Source organism: Protomyctophum parallelum, assembly GCF_964188405.1.
Source record: "Protomyctophum parallelum genome assembly, chromosome: 7".
Lineage (NCBI taxonomy): Eukaryota > Metazoa > Chordata > Actinopteri > Myctophiformes > Myctophidae > Protomyctophum > Protomyctophum parallelum.
This window is the reverse complement of record NC_139705.1, coordinates 6,835,280-6,854,523: the sequence shown is the minus strand read 5'-3', so window position 1 is coordinate 6,854,523 and position 19,244 is coordinate 6,835,280. Positions and strand designations below refer to the sequence as shown.

General features: G+C 42.2%; 1 protein-coding gene and 1 long non-coding RNA gene across 11 annotated transcripts in view; both read right to left on the bottom strand.

Annotated features, from left to right (window-relative positions):
- Positions 1–495: 495 nt before the first annotated feature.
- LOC310862422 lies at positions 496–1,406 on the bottom strand. 2 transcript variants are annotated; one of them, XR_014569563.1, is made up of 4 exons: positions 1,245–1,406; positions 1,074–1,156; positions 823–899; positions 496–645 (listed from the first exon to the last, which is right to left on the bottom strand). It is a non-coding gene; the product is annotated as an uncharacterized lncRNA (long non-coding RNA). The 2 variants fall into 2 exon arrangements; XR_014569564.1 differs by having other exon boundaries at positions 1,249–1,406.
- A 6,500-nt stretch (positions 1,407–7,906) lies between these two features.
- The window catches only part of hspg2 (heparan sulfate proteoglycan 2), a 131,032-nt gene continuing 119,694 nt past the window's right edge, over positions 7,907–19,244 (bottom strand). For 7 of the 9 annotated variants that reach the window (XM_083770006.1, XM_083770009.1, XM_083770007.1 and 4 more), the window contains 13 exons: positions 19,071–19,169; positions 18,666–18,887; positions 17,714–17,958; positions 17,047–17,218; positions 16,299–16,421; positions 15,117–15,173; positions 13,743–13,818; positions 13,075–13,153; positions 12,492–12,539; positions 11,837–11,907; positions 11,549–11,632; positions 11,269–11,372; positions 7,907–11,166 (listed from right to left, as the gene is read on the bottom strand). In XM_083770006.1, the coding sequence (XP_083626132.1) occupies positions 10,994–11,166; positions 11,269–11,372; positions 11,549–11,632; positions 11,837–11,907; positions 12,492–12,539; positions 13,075–13,153; positions 13,743–13,818; positions 15,117–15,173; positions 16,299–16,421; positions 17,047–17,218; positions 17,714–17,958; positions 18,666–18,887; positions 19,071–19,169 (1,553 nt within the window). In that variant the 3' untranslated portion in view covers positions 7,907–10,993. The remainder of the gene's footprint in view (positions 11,167–11,268; positions 11,373–11,548; positions 11,633–11,836; positions 11,908–12,491; positions 12,540–13,074; positions 13,154–13,742; positions 13,819–15,116; positions 15,174–16,298; positions 16,422–17,046; positions 17,219–17,713; positions 17,959–18,665; positions 18,888–19,070; positions 19,170–19,244) is intronic. The other 2 variants (XM_083770013.1, XM_083770012.1) reach the window with 1 other exon arrangement.

Here is a 19,244-nt window from a genome sequence, read left to right as displayed (position 1 = left end):
TTAAACTGTATGCAATACTTGCCATTAATAGTGGTTGCAACTGTATTCATTGATTGCCCGATTGAGTCCCGTGGTGGGAGTTCTGCTCTGGTTTTTGTCAATATTAAGTAGTTCCGGTCATTTTGTTGGGGGGGCACTGGAGCCACGCAGTAAAAGTAAATGAATCCACAAAACTAACATAATTTGTATTGTTGACCTTTCTAAAATATTAGTTTGACTTTGACCCCTCTATCACATGGAACTATTTTTGGGCGTAGTGATACGGACACAAAAAACATAGTTCCGTGTGATAGAGGGGTAAACAATTTTGCACTAATATTTTAGAACAATAGAAATGATGTTGTGGATTAATACTCATGCTACTCTTTTTACTGTGACAGGAAGTTTGCCTGCATCCTTCAATTTCAGAACAACACACTCCAAAAAGGTCAGTGTCTTTTTCAGTCCTTTAGGGTACTGGATTCTGAACACAGAATATATGCACAGTAGGAGTCCCAGTGCCATTGAGATGTCCACACTCTCCTCTGTGATTACCTGGTCATCCATCGACAGCATGATGTGGTCATATTTCATGGGGTGACCCTCCCTGCAGCCTTTCATCATCATCTTTGATGTCTACATTTCAGTGCTGGTCTGAGCTTGGCCCTGGGGAGAGGGAATACCATTAACCATCAGACAAACGCACACCCTATGGCTAGTCTCCTCCAGAGCCACTGTGTCAAAAACAGAAACAACCATATGATTATATAAAACCTAATGCAATAATAAAATGTGCTTCAATTACATAGTGCTTCTCACACTAGTGAACGGTTCATGGCTCACCTCAACTTCAAACAGCAACTCTGGTTTCTCCTTGAATAGTGCAGGCAAGAGCAGAATTGCTGCTTCCGATTGGAGGCCTTAATAAAAAAAAATACAATCATTTATTATAATAATGTTATTTTCATAATCCTTTAAAATCACGAGAACAAATTAGTAGTAGTGGGTGAGTGAGTGATTCAGGGTGCTACTGCCATCAGTCAGTTTTTGTTACTTGAAAATCTAACCAGTTCAAATTAGATTCTGGCAATTACCTTTTTTCTGCCATCGCAGCGAGCTTATTGAGGATTTGTTGGTCCACATCAATGTTGGCGATATCTCTCAGATCCCAAGCGAGCTTTAGAAGGCAAAGTAGAAGAAACATGTATAAAATATAGTCATAACTCATGCAATGAAATAAGGAGACAATTGACACATTATTGTACTTACTATTTTGGATAGTCTGAGACATGGGAACTCAGAGAGCGTCTCTTCTGTGCTGTGGTTGGACACAAAGTTTCTGCGGTACAATTTGATTTGTGTCAACCTTTCTTGAGGTCTGGACGGACCTTCTCCGTTTCCTCTTTCATGACTCTCAAATGTTCTTTTAAAGTAACAGTACAGTAAAGAACCTGGGGGTTATTATTGATTCTGAATTGAATTTTAATTCACACATTAATCATGTTACCAAGATTGCCTTTTTTCACCTTAGAAATATTGCACGAATCAGAGCCTATTTGTCCTTGGACGATGCAAAAACGCTAATCCACGCCTTTGTTTTTTCTCGGCTTGACTACTGCAATGCGCTCTTTTCAGGACTGCCTAAGAAAACAACTGACAGACTACAACTTGTCCAAAATGCAGCAGCTAGAGTTTTAACTAGAACTAAGATGAGAGAACATATTACTCCAGTTTTGGCATCACTGCACTGGCTTCCTGTTGTTTTTAGGATTGATTTTAAAATTATTTTACTTGTCTATAAAGCTCTCAATGGTCTCGCACCTTCCTACCTACATGACTGCCTCCCTAAATATGTCCCAAACCGCCCCCTAAGGTCTTCCACTGCTGGCCTGCTCGCTTTGCCTAAAAAATGGCAACTAAAAAATACGGGGAAGCAGCTTTTTGCTTCTACGGGCCGTCGGCATGGAACAAGCTCCCACTGTGCCTTCGTCAGGCAGCCTCTGTAGACATTTTTAAAGCTCAGCTCAAGACCCACCTCTACAACATTGCTTTTAAATGATCTTTTATTTTTTGTTATTCACTCACTGTATTGTATTACTGCTTGTTTTTTTATTTTTTATGTCGTTGCCTTAGTTTATCTGTTCTTATCTTTGTACCACTGCCTTCTCCTGACACTGCGTTATTGTCCTATTGTTTTAACTGCATGCCTGTTTTAATGCTGTTTTGTTTTGCTTTTGTTTTTATTATCTTTTTTGCTCTGTAAAGCACTTTGAGCTACATTTATGTATGAAAGGTGCTATATAAATAAAGATTATTATTATTATTAATGCCTCGGTCATCTTCTCCTGTATCAATCTATAAATCAAACAAGTTCTACAGATTCAAGTAAATTGCATACAATTGTTGAAAAATACACACATTGGACCTTTAAATGTATCAGCATAAAGGTCCTAACGTTCATTCTGCACAGACTAGTTTTCAGCTAAAACAGATTGACAGTTTTTACCATGGTGCTTGGATTAACCTCAGCTGTCTCTGTCTGACGAGGTCGCTTCCTTCCAGTCCATTTTTCTGTTATTCGTGGCATTTCATTGTTAGACACAAACACAAGTAGCTTCCTTTCTTTTTTAATTTATTGTGCAGTGAATCAAGCATGGCATCCTGTGAAACAAAGTTTTTCAAGTTGTAAAAGATGAATAGAAACACTAGAATGCATCTCTTACTAGAAAACCCTTACTAGAAAGTATGGGGGAAAAGTGCCCCTATTCTGACACTCACTGAAAATAGCAGATCTACAAGCTCACAACGTGTCATATTACAACACATTGTGAGCTTATCATTTTGATTGATTATTGTTGGTCGAGAGAATTGGTGTAGAATGTGGAAAAAGAGCAAACCAGGCATAGAGCAGACCCCAGTCTACCAAGTATTAGTTTACCAAGTATAGCGCTCAGTTTCAGTGGTTAACAGCGACACATAGAATTGTACCGATGCAGGTAACAACATGAACAAATAAAAACTTACATAGCCAGACCCAATGCTTTCCCTGAGGAATGGGTAGTCCAGGTTTAGGGTTGACAGAAAGTTCCACATACTGAAAACGAGTTGGGAGCCTAAAAAGGAAAATCAAACAGTAGTAGTGTTGATATTAGCCATAATAATTAGACACTGACAATTGACACATTTCCAGACAACGTCACAGGTCACACTAATAATAAGTTAAGAACCTGTATCATGTGCGCGCAGGTCGGGGTCAAAAGAAACCAATCGCTCATTATATGCAATGTAAAAGTGGTCACAGCACTGACGTGTAAAAATGCATCCCATCAAACTTTCAGATGCTGTTTTTCCCCCAGTGTGGTAGATGATTTAGGGTGGATGTTTACTGCGATCCCTTGCTCTTGAAATATACCTTGTTTTAGTACATGAATGGACCCCTACAATGACTGGTCAGTTATGATGATGTAACCTTTTCTCTCTCAAATGAAAATAATCTCTCCTCACTATTTGCAACATCCCGTGTGAGGTGGAATGGTCCATCTGACATGGACACTTCTATGATTAATCTTTACATACCGATACAGTTCAGTGCCATGACAATTAATCAAGGGGAATAATGAGAGGAAGAACAGATAACTCAGAGAGATGACCAGCATAAATGGTGAACTACAATGAAATCATCAGTAGCTATTACTATTCTGGTCATCTTTATGTAAACACAAAATAGCTATAGCCAATCTACAAACTCACTAAAACGCACAGCCTATTGCAATGCAATTGGCTTGCAATGCAATGTTGTGAGCTTGAGGAGGATTGGCCATTTTCGAATAGCCAAAGTATAACATAGTGGTCTAACAGATTCTTTGCTATTTTACCTGTACCCCAGCCCAGGCCCCACTTTGAGAACCATTATGCCCTCCTACTATAGTCTACTTGGCAGCCCATAGAGCCCCATTGTGAACCCGGAAATGTTGAGTACACCGAGGTTTTATGTTAGAAATGTTGAGTATGGGTCCCCAGCATGGAGAAACTGGATGCTAACTTGCATATGTTGAGCAATTTTCATAATTGGTATAATATATAGAAGGCAAAAAGAAATGTCATCATGCTTTATGTAGCACTTGCCCAAATGTGCTGATGGCTATGGCCGTTCTTAGCCCAAGGTGTGTATTGTGTGCAAACCTAATGCTTGGAATGGATTCAGCATCATGAAAACCCTTAAAGCATGATGAAATTTAAAATTTGTTTCCCTTATAGGTTGTTAATGGTATGGTCACATATTATGCCAATTATGAAAATTGCTCAACCTATGCAAGTTAGCATCTGTCAGTTTCTACATGCTGGGGACCCATACTAAACATTTCTAACAGCCTACAACTTTGGTGTACTCAATATGCCTGGGTTCACATTCTGGCAAGTGGACTAATATATCAAAATAGATTATCTACACCAACCGCCCTAAACAAGTCACTATGCGAGTGCGACCGTTGGCGTTGTGAGCTTGTCAATAGGTAGCCCTGAAACATGACTGCCATGATGATTATCATGACAGTCATGACGTAACTGCACCCTGTTTTTTGCACTCGCTACATTTACAACTTTTACGTATATATAAACATTCGGAATTCAAATATAAAGTACTCACAATTTGTCCCACGGGTGTTAGTTAGTTGCTGCTCCAGCGATTAGAATTGCTGCATCCCGCGTTGTTTAATAAAAAGCATTTTTATCCGAGCTCCCCGGCTACTTTTTTCAAACGGGGTTCGTTTGGGAAATCCACAGTTGCACACCGGGAGCGCACTCGCCTATTAGTCTGTATTGGCAGGGCGGTCAGCGAACCTATATCGAACACACCGAGTGCCACCATCCTCCCGACCGATAGGGGCGCGTAGTTGAAAGCCAATGGCAAAATAACACCTCGGATAAAAATGCTTTTTATTAAACAACGCGGGATGCAGAAATTCTAATCGCTGGCGCTGCTACTAACTAACACCCGTGGGACAAATTGTGAGTACTTTATATTTGAATTCCGAATGCTTATATATACGTAAACGTTGTAAATGTAGCGAGCGCAAAAAACAGGGTGCAGTTAAGCCTTGACTCTCAGAACCAGGGCTAGTCAATAGGGTATTTTCAATATTTTAACTTATAATTATGCCCTATATTGAAAATAGCCGAACTACAATTAAGGTCACATGTGTCGCAACGCCAGGGTTGACATGACAGTTGTAAATTAATAATGGGCCTGCCCTGATATCGACGTTGGGCAACTGCACCCGAAGATAGTTAAAGCCTGTGTTTTTCCCAAATGGAAGGCTTATATTAAAAATACTCAACATCCATAAACAACCATTTCCACCGTCTTCAAAGCAACCACACCAAAACACGGTACAAAATAGCCCCTACGCCGCGGTTCCATGTGTTATGGGACAAGTATAAGTATGCAAACAAATAGCAAATTACCTAAATAAAGTTTCCCCTGTGACATAAAAAACGGAGTTCTTTGCCATTTAATAAACAGTTAAACACTCACCTAAAAAGAACGCTGAATAAACTGCTGAAAGTGGGAGTCCATCAGTCCAAGACGTGACGCAGTTTTTATTATTTCCTCTTCTCTTCTGGAAAGTTCAAAGCTCGCGCTAAGGACAGTCAGTGTACGCTTGTCAAAAACGAACAGATCTACAAGCTCACTCCGCGTTGCGACGCGACGAGTTGTTATCTTGTAGATCTTAACATGAAACCGTGACGTAGTGTCAACCAATAACAAACAAAGAAGCAGTTTACGTCTTGCTTGAATCGCGACAGTTTTCTGAGAAATTCTACAACGAGGTGTGTGTGCGCGCGTGCGTGCGTGTGCGCGCGCGTATCACCCCGCGCGTATCACCCCCCTCTCCCATAAATTCCATAGTAACACCAGCGCCTGTGTGTGTGTGTGTGTGTGTGTGTGTGTGTGTGTGTGTGTGTGTGTGTGTGTGTGTGTGTGTGTGTGTGCGTGTGTGTGTGTGTGTGTGTGTGTGTGTGTGTATATTTATCACTCCCATTGTAACAATAACCAATATTATATATATATATATACACACACTGTACACACACACACACACACACACACACACACACACACACACACACACACACACACACATAATATAGGCGAATACAAGAAGACTCACCCCGTTTCTGTTTTCATCCCAGAATTTTCCCAGAACTATAAACTTTCATGACAGCAGACAGCCGTCTGTACAAATATAATTTATGAAAAGCTACTACAGTGAAGTCTGTTCACAGAAGTTGTTGTAGGATATGTGGGGGATTATCTGACGAGGTACCATTTGAGGGGGCAAAACCTTACATATCCTAAATAATACTAAATTGTTTATAGGGTCAATATAAGTAATATATAGGAGTATCTTTTTATATTTTTCCAAAAAGAATACAAACAGCCAATAGCATAATTATTACAAAGTTATCCCCCTCACTGGGGAAAATTCCGGGAGGAAAAACGGGCATGCACCAGGTCTTCTTGTTACCATATAGGCCTAATATAATTGAAGGTCGCAATTATATTATTATTATTATTATTATTATTATTATTATATGATTATCGAAGGTTAACTATAGAATCGTACGTCACCCAAAATCCCCATACATGGGGAAAACCCACATTGTGCCCAGGTCTCGTGACATCATCAGGGATGATGGTAAATCAGGGATTATATAGTAAATGCGACCTGCTATGGAGATCCTGATGTCATCAATATTAGTATATGGATAATGGATATATGTCAGAACCGGTTCTGACATTATGTTGATCGTTCCCCATCCGTCCTTCCTTTTCGATGTCTCCCTTTTATCTGATACCTGTCCATTCAAACTATAGACGGGCCTGCCCCAAAATTATGAGTGCAGCCGCACCCGGCAGCCGGCGAAAACTGGAGTTCTCAACAGGCCTGGAAATGAAGTCCCGGCCCTACCTGGGCCCTCAAACCCTGTACACTCAAGACACTGCCCCCGCTGCCACCCTCCAGATATCCATATTTGTAGCTGACCTGTTCTAACATTCCATATGTTGATCTGACCTCATCAAACATGTACACTCAAGACACACTCCATATAGTGCACACGACCTCGCCCTCAGGCGTCTTACCGGTATAGTTGCGACCGTAGGCCACAGATAAGCAGTTGTATTTGTTCTATATTTGAAAAAATGCTACATTTGTTTTAATGGGGATGATTTTTTTATAAGCAAACACACATATTTCCAATAGACTTCCTATAAGATTCCTAATTGACACTTGACTTGAATGATTTTGTTTAAAGGCTTTGGCTGTTGGAAAATAATCCTATAGGGTTCTGTTGAAACAGAACAGGTTCAAATCGAACTTCAGAAAATCCTACTGGAGTTTCTGCAGTTTCAATGGAATCCTATTGAAACTTGGAAAAAGTCCTGTTGGACTTTCCAAAGTTGGATATAACCCAATAAGATCCTATTGGCACTTTGGAAAATCCAATTGGTGCTGATACAATCCTATAGGATTGTGTTGGATATGTGTAAAAATACAATAGGATTCCTATAGGATTTCAAAATCCTGTAGGATCCTATTGGACATTTCGAAGATCCTATAGGACTTTTTGACTAGGGGGGGCCTTCTCGGTTGCAGCACCCTCCAACTCCCAGCTCACAGCAAAGCTGTCCCCACCCTCGCCTCTTTTATTTGCATTTAGACTAAAAGGCCTCTACATAGTATACAGTATATCGTATATATAGTATACAGTATATCGTATATACAGTATATCGTATATAAAGTATACATGTCATGAATGACAACAAATGAACACATCATGCAGATGAACTGTCCAAACCTATGGGAAATAAACCACAGAAACCCATGTCACCAAATTAAAATAAGTAAACACAAGAGATTATAAATAGCACATGAATTTTGTTTTTAATTAAGAAACACCAAAGGTGGGGAGGGGGCTGGGGTTCTTTCAACACTGGAAATGGAGTCAGGAACACAAGCAGGTCATGATCCTGACGTGGACAATATTAATTCTGATGCACTTTCATTCACTTAACTCGCCTCGGTGATAATTCATCTCTACATTGTTTGTCATTCCAAATTGAAAACACAAGACAAATATGAACAATTTCATAAATCTGAAATTCAAAACTTCCATCAATATTGACAGTGTGTGCCTATGTCAACGCCTTTAGCCATGCTTCATTTTGCAGTGACCTAAAAAAAAAAAGTAAGAAAAGAAACAAAAAAGCAGTGTGGATTTGGAGGCAGGTCCTGTACAGTGTATATATGCATGATATGGAAGTCCAGTTTTAAAGCAGATACATTAAGCCTGATTTATACATCGTCATTTGCCAGTGTCGTGCGACAAAAACAGCCGATCTACAACCTCACAATGCGTACATCCGCTATTTTTGGCACACAACTCCGTTATACAACAGATTATAAATTAAGCATTAGAGGCACCCGACAAAGCACATAGTCTTCCAAACTTTGATTGCAGAGTTGACTGGCTCTTACCTATCCACAGTAATACACAAAACTAAAGCATGGCACCTTTTTTTTAGCAGATAAAGATGATTCATTATATATTTGGAGCCTAAGACTTATTTCATCATACCAAACTGAATAAGTGAGACCCGTTTCCCATTGCTTGACCAAGTAGCTCCGGTCAGGCATCACAGGTTAACACTAAAAAAGGGGATGATGTGGGGATGACTGGCGGGTCAGAAGAACTTCATGGGAGTTGGGGGTATTTATGAAGACCTCGAGGAACAGGGACAGTTTTCAAATCTCAAACAAGAAAAGGAAGAAAGGGGTGGGCAGTGGGAGTCAATATACAATAACACAATAACCAGTGAAAAGGAAATGGCAAAGCTTTTCTGATCGCTCTAAAACATTGCAGTATCAAGCCTGGAGACAGCGATGAAAATAAGAAAAAAAAGACCTAACAAAAAACAAAATAAATAAAAAAATGAAGAAACTCTAAGTGAAATGATAGTGCTCATTTTTTTTTAGTTTTTAGAATATTAATACAAATATGTTTAAGTTTAAGGTGAAGCTTGGTGAACTTGATGATGATGGGTGGGTCAGCTAAAAGTGGGCGAGCATGTTCTATGGGAGCAACACGACTGGTCACAGCACCTGTTCTATGGGAGCATGTTCTATGGGAGCAACACGACTGGTCACAGCACCTGCAGGTGGCTTTCTACATTACCATAGTCTGTCCTATTGAACTCTACATGTTGAGGAAGCATACAACACCTACATGTATATCACATTTCACAAAAAAACATGTAGCCTTTAGAGTTTGACGACCACTGCTATATTTCGATGCATTGCTACTAACCTTACTAATACTGACAAAATGACTACTTGAGGCAGTTCTGCGTTGACCCTCCTGAGGATATGGATGATTTCACTTGCACCCGCACGCATGCACGCACACACACACACACACACACACACACTAGTAACACCATAAAGAGCCTCAATAATACGTGTATTGTGATAAATGGCAAGCCATGAGACACACAGAACCAACAAATCTTCTAAACGTCTAAACGTGTAAACACACATTCTCAAATGACAACAATAATGTTACCTGGCTGGCAGATAGTTTTATACAAACAATAATTTCTTCAATTTGATCAGCAAACTATAGAACTAGACCCTTTTCTGCTCATAAAACCTTCTATTTTGAGATCCACTCAATCAAACAAGGCTGCAGAGCTTACGTCACATCATCATAAAATCAATCTTAGAAGCACAAGTGCATCTCCTCTTACACTGACATCCAAGCTAAACTCTACGACAACAGTAAAAGGCGACAGACAGACAGTTATATGACTGTGGGTCTTCATGTCTGACGTTAGCACCAAGTTTTCATTCATAAAACGGAAAAAGGAAAAGCAAAACAGACACAGAAGAGGCCACCAAGCTATGAAGGAACAAGACTTCAAGCACCACCGGTTTCTCTAAGAGTTGTATTTGTCTATTATGATTTCTGTTTTGGTTTCTTTCCGCTCCGTCTTCACCTGCATTGCCGTGCCGTGACCACGCGCAGCCCCTCCTCTCTCAACAGGATGCAAAAATACTCGTAATCATGCTCGCCCCCAAAAGGTTCCCTTAAAGGTCGGTTAAAGGTTGGTTGATACTTGGCCGCGCAAGTCTGTGGTGTCCCGTGTCAGACATAGCCGATCTACAAGCTAACAAAGTGTCCCGAATGCAACTCGTTGTGGGCTTGTAGATCGGCTATGTCGTACGACATGAAGCATAAACCAGGCATTACAGACGTGAAGGCCTAAATGTCTTCAAGTATTAATACAGTTAGGCCCATGACAAAAAAAAAATCTAAACAAAAAGACCTGGACACACTGTATTAGAACCCCAGAATAAACTCCAGGGAGAAGTAGAAGAGCAGTTATGGTTAGTTTGCATGTTTCCCCCCACAAATATAATATATATACTATATTCATATGTATATAAATAAAAATTCAGTGCTGTAAAAACATCTCCAACTCCATAGGATCTGACCCATCGTAGAAGGCCTATAGCATTTTACTCTTTACTCTTCTCACCATGGCTAAAGCTACTGCAGAGAGTATGTAAACTGTACTGGTTCTCCTGTGTTAATAGTCCTTCATCGAGCAATACAACACTGAGAAAGAGAAGACTTGTTAATATCGCTTTCATGACTTCTCTCTTTTTGTGTGTTTTAGTTTTTCAACGCACACAGAGAAAGGCATCCTTTTTGCCTCGTCATGGTTTTCTCTCATCTTTTTTGTTTTGGTAGCAGCGAAGCACCATGTTTGTTTTTTAGTCAGGATCTAGGCATGTCAGTCTCTCTGTGTGTGTGTGTGAGTGTGTGCGTGTGACTGGGACATCACTCCATAGTCTCTGGGTGTGAGTCTGCATATACGTGTGCGTGTGTGTGTGCGTGTGTGTGTGTGTGTGTGTGTGTGTGTGTGTGTGTAGATGTGGTTGTAGTGTGCCTATGAGGAGCAAGGCTGCACGTTGACGCCCTGCGCTGCGTGGGCCTGCAGGTCGATGGCCTGGGCTGGTTGCTGGCCTGGTCTGGCATTCATTAGAGACAGGTTCCTGACGCAGCCCGTCATCCCCGCCGAGAACTTTCCTCCCGTCAGCACGGCCATGTCTGGGGCTCCCCCTGTCGCAATTATAGCAATGTTATATTGGATTAGAATTCTTCATAATATAATAATTGTTTAAAGAAAATGCATATAAAAAAAGTTTTCCTCATTGAGCGTACCCAGGTATATGCTGCCTTTAGTATTGACCATGAGGCTTTTGCCCTTGGATTGTCCATGTCGCATGGGTCCTCCGTCTATCTGGATGTATCCCTCTTTACCAGTTCTGTCGGGAACAAACATGCACAACTCACTGTAAAACTGAACGCCAATTACGAATGCTAGTGTTCATGGCATCAAATTATAAAAGAAATCATACACATACAGGAATTCATAACAGCGGTGGTTCATGCGTTCTGTGTCAAACGGGGAGTTTATGCAGTAATATACTCATCCTCATACCTGACTGCTGTGACCTTATGCCATTTGCCATCATTGATGGGCTCCCAGGACCTGATCACTGCCTCTCCACTGCCCAGCTGGTAACTGGATATAACATACCGGTAGTAGAGTAGAGTAGAGTTAATAAAATCGTAACCAAATAGATATTTGTACATTTTACAGTACAGATAAATTACAAACATCTTCCCTGCATGTAGCTGAGGTATCAAACTGGGAAGACAATAATGAGGGTTCCCGTTATAGGTGGCCAGGCTAAAGAAACATGTGGAAGATGTGAAACTACGTCACCTGAAAACAAGGTGTCCGTTCTGCACACTAAGGCTGATGAAGTCCTTTCCTTTGCCTTGTTCTCCCAGTTCCTGGAAATCCACAAATGTAGCAAGGTAAAAAAACATTGTGTAGTGTGTACATGTCCGCCAGTATTGCCGACTGAGCAAAATTCTGTCATCTCAGTATTCAGAGAACAACATGAACAAAATGAAATAAGACTGATGTGACATAAACCTTCCATGCAAGATACAAATGAAATGGAAAGCCATGGTGCATTACAAACTTAAAAGGCATGACCACACAAAGAATGCCAATTATAAAGATAACTAATTTATAAATATGGTGTTTTAAACACAACCATAATGACAACACTTGCCAACAATATCATTGGGATCACTTTCCAAGCGATTTGAGCATCACATTCACTCACGTTCAACAAGTGAACATTATACAAAGTGAACATAGAACATTATGGTTCATGTTTATATGCTCACGTCATTATCGTTATGGTTATCTTCATCGTTATTCTCTGTGTGGACGGCCCTTTTCCAGATTGTGCATTTGAAAACGTGTGGTTTTTAAGAAGTTGTCCTTCATCTGCAGATTCTTACGTTGCATTAGAAACCACACGTTTTGAAACATACCGGAGTGTTTTGGTGTTTTTGAGAGGTACCTTTTTATTAGCATGCGTCTTGCGCAAATTGCGTGCGCCAATGGTCTCCTGATAAAAAATGGACGGTTAGTTAGAGAGGCAAAGCACAAACCAGGAAACATGCATTAACTTGGCGGTGTCATAGTCAGTCGGGGCCAGCAGCAATCATGCCAACAACAACAACAACACATATTTAACCAGGCAGTGTAGTGATGGATGAGCCAGTGGTATTCAGAAAGACGGTGCATTCCCAGTGTCAGTGCCTGTTTTTTATCATGTACATGAAAGCCAGTGTTGCACAGGTGACACCTGTGAATGGCAGGAGGTGGTGCTGGTTAGGAGTGCGAACGAGCCGGGAGGTTAGGGTGTGGATGGGGATGGTTAGGGTGTAGATGGGGAACAGTGGATGACTTAAGACCATGGATTGAGGATTTGATCTCTGTCCACTCTCAGGGATAACTGACCATATCGACACGGCAGCCATTTTGTCATTAAGTAATACCCCAGAGTTGGGTTTCACCAAAGGGCAAGATGGCCAATCGTGTCAATAGTCAATTGCCATAAGGTTATATAGACTATTAAGGACCGAACAACCAAAACCTACCACTCCCTGCCACAGGACGAGGGCCTCGCCGGAGCTGGTTTGGAGCTCCAGTTCCATGGTCTCCGGAGAATCGTGGGCACTATGACACAGAACACCATGGAATAAACAAAACAAAGTATAGCTTGCCATGTTCACCGTCAGTAAATCTTTAAATACTACATCTAAGGGAACCCCTTTTGGTGTTTTAACCCCTCAGGCCGGGAACCCATTTTGGGGTTCTGTACAGTATGTAGCCTACAGTATTCAAAAAATACAAAAAATTGATGCTGCTATATAAATATTTGAAGTTTTTCCAGAAAACCTAGGTCAGGCTTTAGAAGGCGTTTTTTAGAATCGGCCTTAGGCCTAAATGGGTTAAGTGGTTAAGCTAATGCAGTCAATATGCATAGGTGTGCCATACATACCTTCTAATGCAGTCAATATGCATAGGTGTGCCATACATACCTTCTTGTATGTATTTGGTTAAAATGGGTAGGGTTTAAAAAAAGGCAAAAGCATGCTCTGTTGCACTGGCCTAAAAGTGGGTCCTTAAAAACTGCTTCAACTTCTGAGATGTATGTATGCCGTGTGTGTGTGTGTGTGTGTGTGTGTGTGTGTGTGTGTGTGTGTGTGTGTGTGTGTGTGTGTGTGTGTGTGTGTGTGTGTGTATGCATGTATGCCATACATACCTTCTTGGGAAAATTGTCTTTGGAAGAGCAACGTATCCATCATCGTGGAAATGTGCAGCATACTGATAAGGAGAATCTAGAACAAACCAAATCAAAATAACCATGGTAAGCATGCTGTGTATACAGTCTGCTGCGATCCTCACTGTTACGGCGCCCCCCGGTGGCGATAGGATGGAAGAAGAAACCCTGGTCAAATATTCCAGGTTGATTACACTTATGATTAAAAATATATGCTTTCAATGAATTCAATCTGGGACTACTCCCAGTCAAACACAATGCTGAACGTGCCTGGATCAATGCCAAACATACAATTTGACATCTTCAACTCAAAATCCATACACAGACAAATAAATAACACATCAAACTGGCAGACAAAGAAATGATTTTCTTTCTACAAATTGAACGAGGCTTCAAAACCAGTTGACATGGCAATATCAACAACATCAGCCAACATCATATACAATATCCCTGACCATTCCCAGAGGCGAGTGGCGTTAGTACCACTAGTTTGAGCAAGACCCGATAAGGACTGTGATTGACAGTTCTGCCTTGTTGAACTTCTGTATTGCGTTTTTGAAACTATGCCTAAAACATAAGCTTATTCCTAACCTTAACCTCAGTAAATGGATGTCTAAAGCTAACCTAGGTTGCTCAAACTAGTGTCCCAGAGACAAGCATCAGACAGACACTCGCCAAAATAATATCTCCATGCACACATACATAAATTAACAATAACGTCACCTCGCCGAAACAGCAATATATATCACATTGTACTTTCAATAAACACTTTTAGTGGTTAGTAACAACACAGCCCTGCTGTTTCAGTATGTGTACAGTATACTGTATACATTGGATGTTGCCACGTTGTTACAAAATAAGGTCGGAAGGAAAGAATGTTTTGTATCTGGGTTTTCTTTCTTCTTGGTTTGGACAGGCAGTTTTGAACAAGACAGACAAGATTTTGTGATATTGTGAGTGGTTATGTCACAGGACATGACGCTCAAGAAGAAGAAAAAAGGGGATTTCTACATGTTTGTGTGGCTCCCAAAAACTATGAAAAAAAGGTGCCGGCAGGTCTTGACTTGACTCAAGCCAGTTGATATCCCAACTACATTTGTACCATAACACTAGCATACAATTCACCATTCATGTAGAATTCCCCTCTCCCAACGTTCCACAGAATAAGTGACATGGTCAACAGTTAGGCAGAGGCAAACTTTTGTGTGGTGTTTGGTTTTGTTTATCATGTACATGTGCTTGTGCGTGTGTTAGGCAGTAGACTGTCGTGTGGGGCTGGATGGGGCCCCCTTGCGGTCAGACGGGCCCCTGTTAGTCACGGTCGTGTCAGGCAGACTAAATATTCAGATACTATACCATTTGCCCCGCTACCTTCCATATTCCACAGGGCCTCGGAGAAGCTGGAGACCTGGCCTGCGTATGCGGGATATAGCCATGATGAGAGTGCAGGGGGTGAGACACACTTAATCACTTGGGCCTAGGAGGCCCAACCAAATGATGGACGGGGTGTGACACTAAAGAGGACCTTCAGACTGTTGAGAATTAGAGCCACATGCGCCCCATTCCTGACCGTCTGTCTGTCTAGTGGAAATCTGGCTAAGCTCTAAGTCCGGTTCTGATAAAGCTACACGGTGATTGATGCCTTGGTCAACAGAACACAGACGTTTATTTGGCACTTAACATGTGTGCTGTTTTAGGAGGACGCACATTGTAGAGAAGACGGATAAGAACTCCAGGGATGTCCATTGCCCTCCGGGTTGATAAACTGCAACAATCCCATGTGTCAAATGGAATTAGCATTTTTTTTGTATATAACTTTGTAATGCTACTGATTTTTGTGCGCAACATTCTTGAAAACAGGCCATTTTTTTATGTCAATCAATCAAGTTGTCTATTCACTTCCCAGGCACTTTAGGACGGCCGGCCCCATATTTAGTATGATGTATTCATATTTTACTAGATACAGTACCTATTTATACTCGCATGATTTTTTTATCCTGTCTTGGTACCATAACTAGTCTTTTTTGATACTGTGTAAGAGGATAACAGTCGACACCTGTCTTCAATTACTGTTGATTGTATCTCACATAATATAAAGACCTCACTTCTTGTCATAACGCTGATAAAGGCCACACAGGCCGAAGCGCGTTCGTCATCAACTCTCGTCAGAGGTAAATAAAATCATGTGAAAAGGACATACAATGAGTGCTGGCATTTTCTTCATTTCAATCAAGTTAATCAATCAATTAAGTTACCTTAATTCAAGTGATTCTTTTTTAAATTATATATGTTTTAGGGGCATGTCATGTGATCTACTTGCACAGGATTTGTGATCTACCTTTTGGGCACCCCTGACGTAGATAAACCAAAGGCATCTAGTCTACCTAGTATTACTGAAATAATTCATTTATAAAAAATTAACCCACGTGTACTACAGTATACGTATGTGCTGTTGGTTATTTGATTGATTGTCCATTAATCAGTGTTAAAGTTGAATGAATGTGAGTGAACTGTACAATACTACATCACAACACTTACTTTCGTCACAGTAGAGACCAGTGTGGCTCGTGGTGCACGCACAGCGGCCATCGACACAGCTGCCGCCGTTCTGACACTGGAGGCTGCTCTGACACACGTCCCTCACGACCTCACAGCGCTCACCTGGGTGGTCACATGGCAAAGTGTCAGGTTCATGGAAAAGCCCCACAGGTCAGGCTTTCAGAGTATACAGAGAATAATAGAGAGTGTGTACACTGTACAAATGGAACCAAATGGACCCCGTTGGCGTCCATTTGGTTTGTATACACTCTCAGAGTTAAATTAACATTGATTTTACAATATAAATTGGGGTCCCAGAGATAGCAATGGTATTACATGGGGGGGGGGGGGGGTCTGTACTCTGTAGCCTAAATGCATGTCAAACTGGGGGGGTCCTTGAAATTAAACGGGTTGAGAATCACTGCTAGAGTCGTAAAAATCCTCTCTTATCGGGGGTCCCTGGCATGTCTTTTCAAATGGGGGGGGGGGGGGGGTCCGCGGGATAATTACTAGTGTCAACGTGGAGGTCCTCGACATGAAAAAGTTTGGGAACCACTGGTATATATACAAATTCCCAGAGGCTTGCCTCATGGGTGCGGCCATTACTGAGGTGTACCATTAATTAAGCGGAGCAGCACTGATTAGCTACACCTGGCCTACAGAGAACCTGCCTCCATGGATTACACCTCAGTAATGGCCGCGCCCCAGGGCACCCCTCTGTGAATTCTACCTGTGAAGAGGAGCTCACCTTCATAGCCGTCCTTGCAGAGGCACTGGTACTCGTACTCGGCGCTGGACATACAGTGGCCGCCGTTGAGGCAAGGCCGCCGGTCACAGGGGCTGTTGTCCACACACTTACGGATGGACCTGCTGTCTGTGAAGCTATAGGACAGGTCTACCTTCTTATTGTTGATGGAAACCTTGAGTGTGACAGAGACAGACAGCGCAGGCAAAGGTAAATAATATATACCACTTCATGGCGGACCACATTATGCGTTCCTTCTTTGTTTGAATGTTGGACGCTAGCCCAGATTTTTTCGTTGTACAACAATTACAAATACAAAAATATTGTTAACAAGAACAAACTGCCGATTCTAGTAGTTACTGATTGATGGGTCTTTTTCATGTGTACAGAGGATATTTGAACCCATTCTGACCTGAGATCAGATTCATACGAGGTTTCCGCCGTACACACACTGGTCTGATGAACCCATTCTGACCTGAGATCAGATTCTAGAAATGTCAGTCGCTCTTCGATTTTTCAAAAATAGCAGACCTACAAGCTCGTATCGCGCCACTCGGTGGCGCGATATGAGCTTGTAGATCTGCTATTTTTAAATAGCTAAAGCATAACATGATGCTGACACCAAAATGGGTGCCCGGTCAGAATGGGTTAACAACAGATCTCATCTCACCTCTCCTATACAACCCTCGAAAAGCTCGCTGATGTTGGCCGGCTTCGGCAGGATGTCCATGTTGGGGACCCCTCCGAGGTACATGGGGGTGTGGATGTTGAGGCCCTGGGCCTTCCCCGGAGAAGTCTTCTTCTCCACTCTGCCCTGGTCAAGTCGGAGGTGGCCGGCCCTCTTGTTCCTCTCGGCCACCACTCTGTGCCACTGGCCCAGGGACACCGGCTCTGGGCTAACAAGAATAGCCTGGCCTGAAAGAAGAAAAAAAAATGTCCATTAGGTTTCCACTGAATGGTATGTTTTCAATCCTGCCACAGTGCACACATCACAGTTCCACTCATTATCTCCATTCTGACCGGGCACCCATTTTGGTGTCGGCATCACGTTATGCTTTAGCTATTGAAAAACAGCAGATCTACAAGCTCGTATCGCGCCACCGAGTGGCGCGATACGAGCTTGTAGGTCTGCTATTTTTGAAAAATCGAAGACGCTTTTAGAATCCGATCTCAGGTCAGAATGGGTTAATAATGAAACTGTCAGGATCTTAGAGTATATATATTTATAGAGAAGGCACCAAGAGGAAATCTTGAGGCGAAATGGACATAGTGGCCGAATGAAGGTATTGCAGCCTGGCCCCAAACACATGAACGCGCTGTCCGTTGACTATCATTGTACATGTTCACGACGGACGACGCTCGTGCGCGTTCAACGGCAGCGCGTTCATGTGTTTGGGGCCACTCACCATTGCAATCCGTCCCAGAATGCACTCTGTTCCTACCAGGAAGGAGGAGTGAATCCGCCTCATGCGCTTTTGAGCAACTCAATGCAAGTGGATGGGAGGAGAACTCAGGTGTCTTCTCTATAGATATATATACTCTATGGTCAGGATGTAATAGACATTTTTAGAATCTGATCTCAGGTCAGAATGGGTTAACTCCCAGGCTAATGTTTATCTCACCAGTGCCCAGTTCATATCTGAACTCCACGTGTCCGTCCACCATCGAGATGGCCACAAAGTCCTCCACCTTCATCTTCTTCCCTCCGCAGAAGAACATCACGCCGTCCCTCTCCAGGGGCTTGAACTCCAGCTCCACGCGCAGGTCGTCGTGGATGTTGGTCAGGGGAGGGTAGGATATGTACGACTCCTCCCCGTCGAACAGCGGAGTGGTCACCAGTTCACCTGTTGCAGGGCAGGCGCAAAGGACGGAATGTCAATCCACTGGCTCATATAGGACCATTTTGAAGTTTATTTTTTGCCTGATCACTTGGAAAACGCGCAAGTGAAATTGAGATACTAATCCTAAGTACGTTACAAAGGGAACGCATTAGTAGTGAATTTGCTGAGAGGGACCCCGGGTCTTACCGTCCATGCATTTGTCTCCAGACTTGCCCAGGTGGCAGCGACAGTCATAGCCCAGGCCACTGGGGCGGTTGATGCAGGTGGCGTCTGGTCCACAAGCCTCTGTGAGGCATACAGTTCACAGCACCAGCAAGTAAGACACGTATAGTGTATACACAATGCGTACAGTACACACCA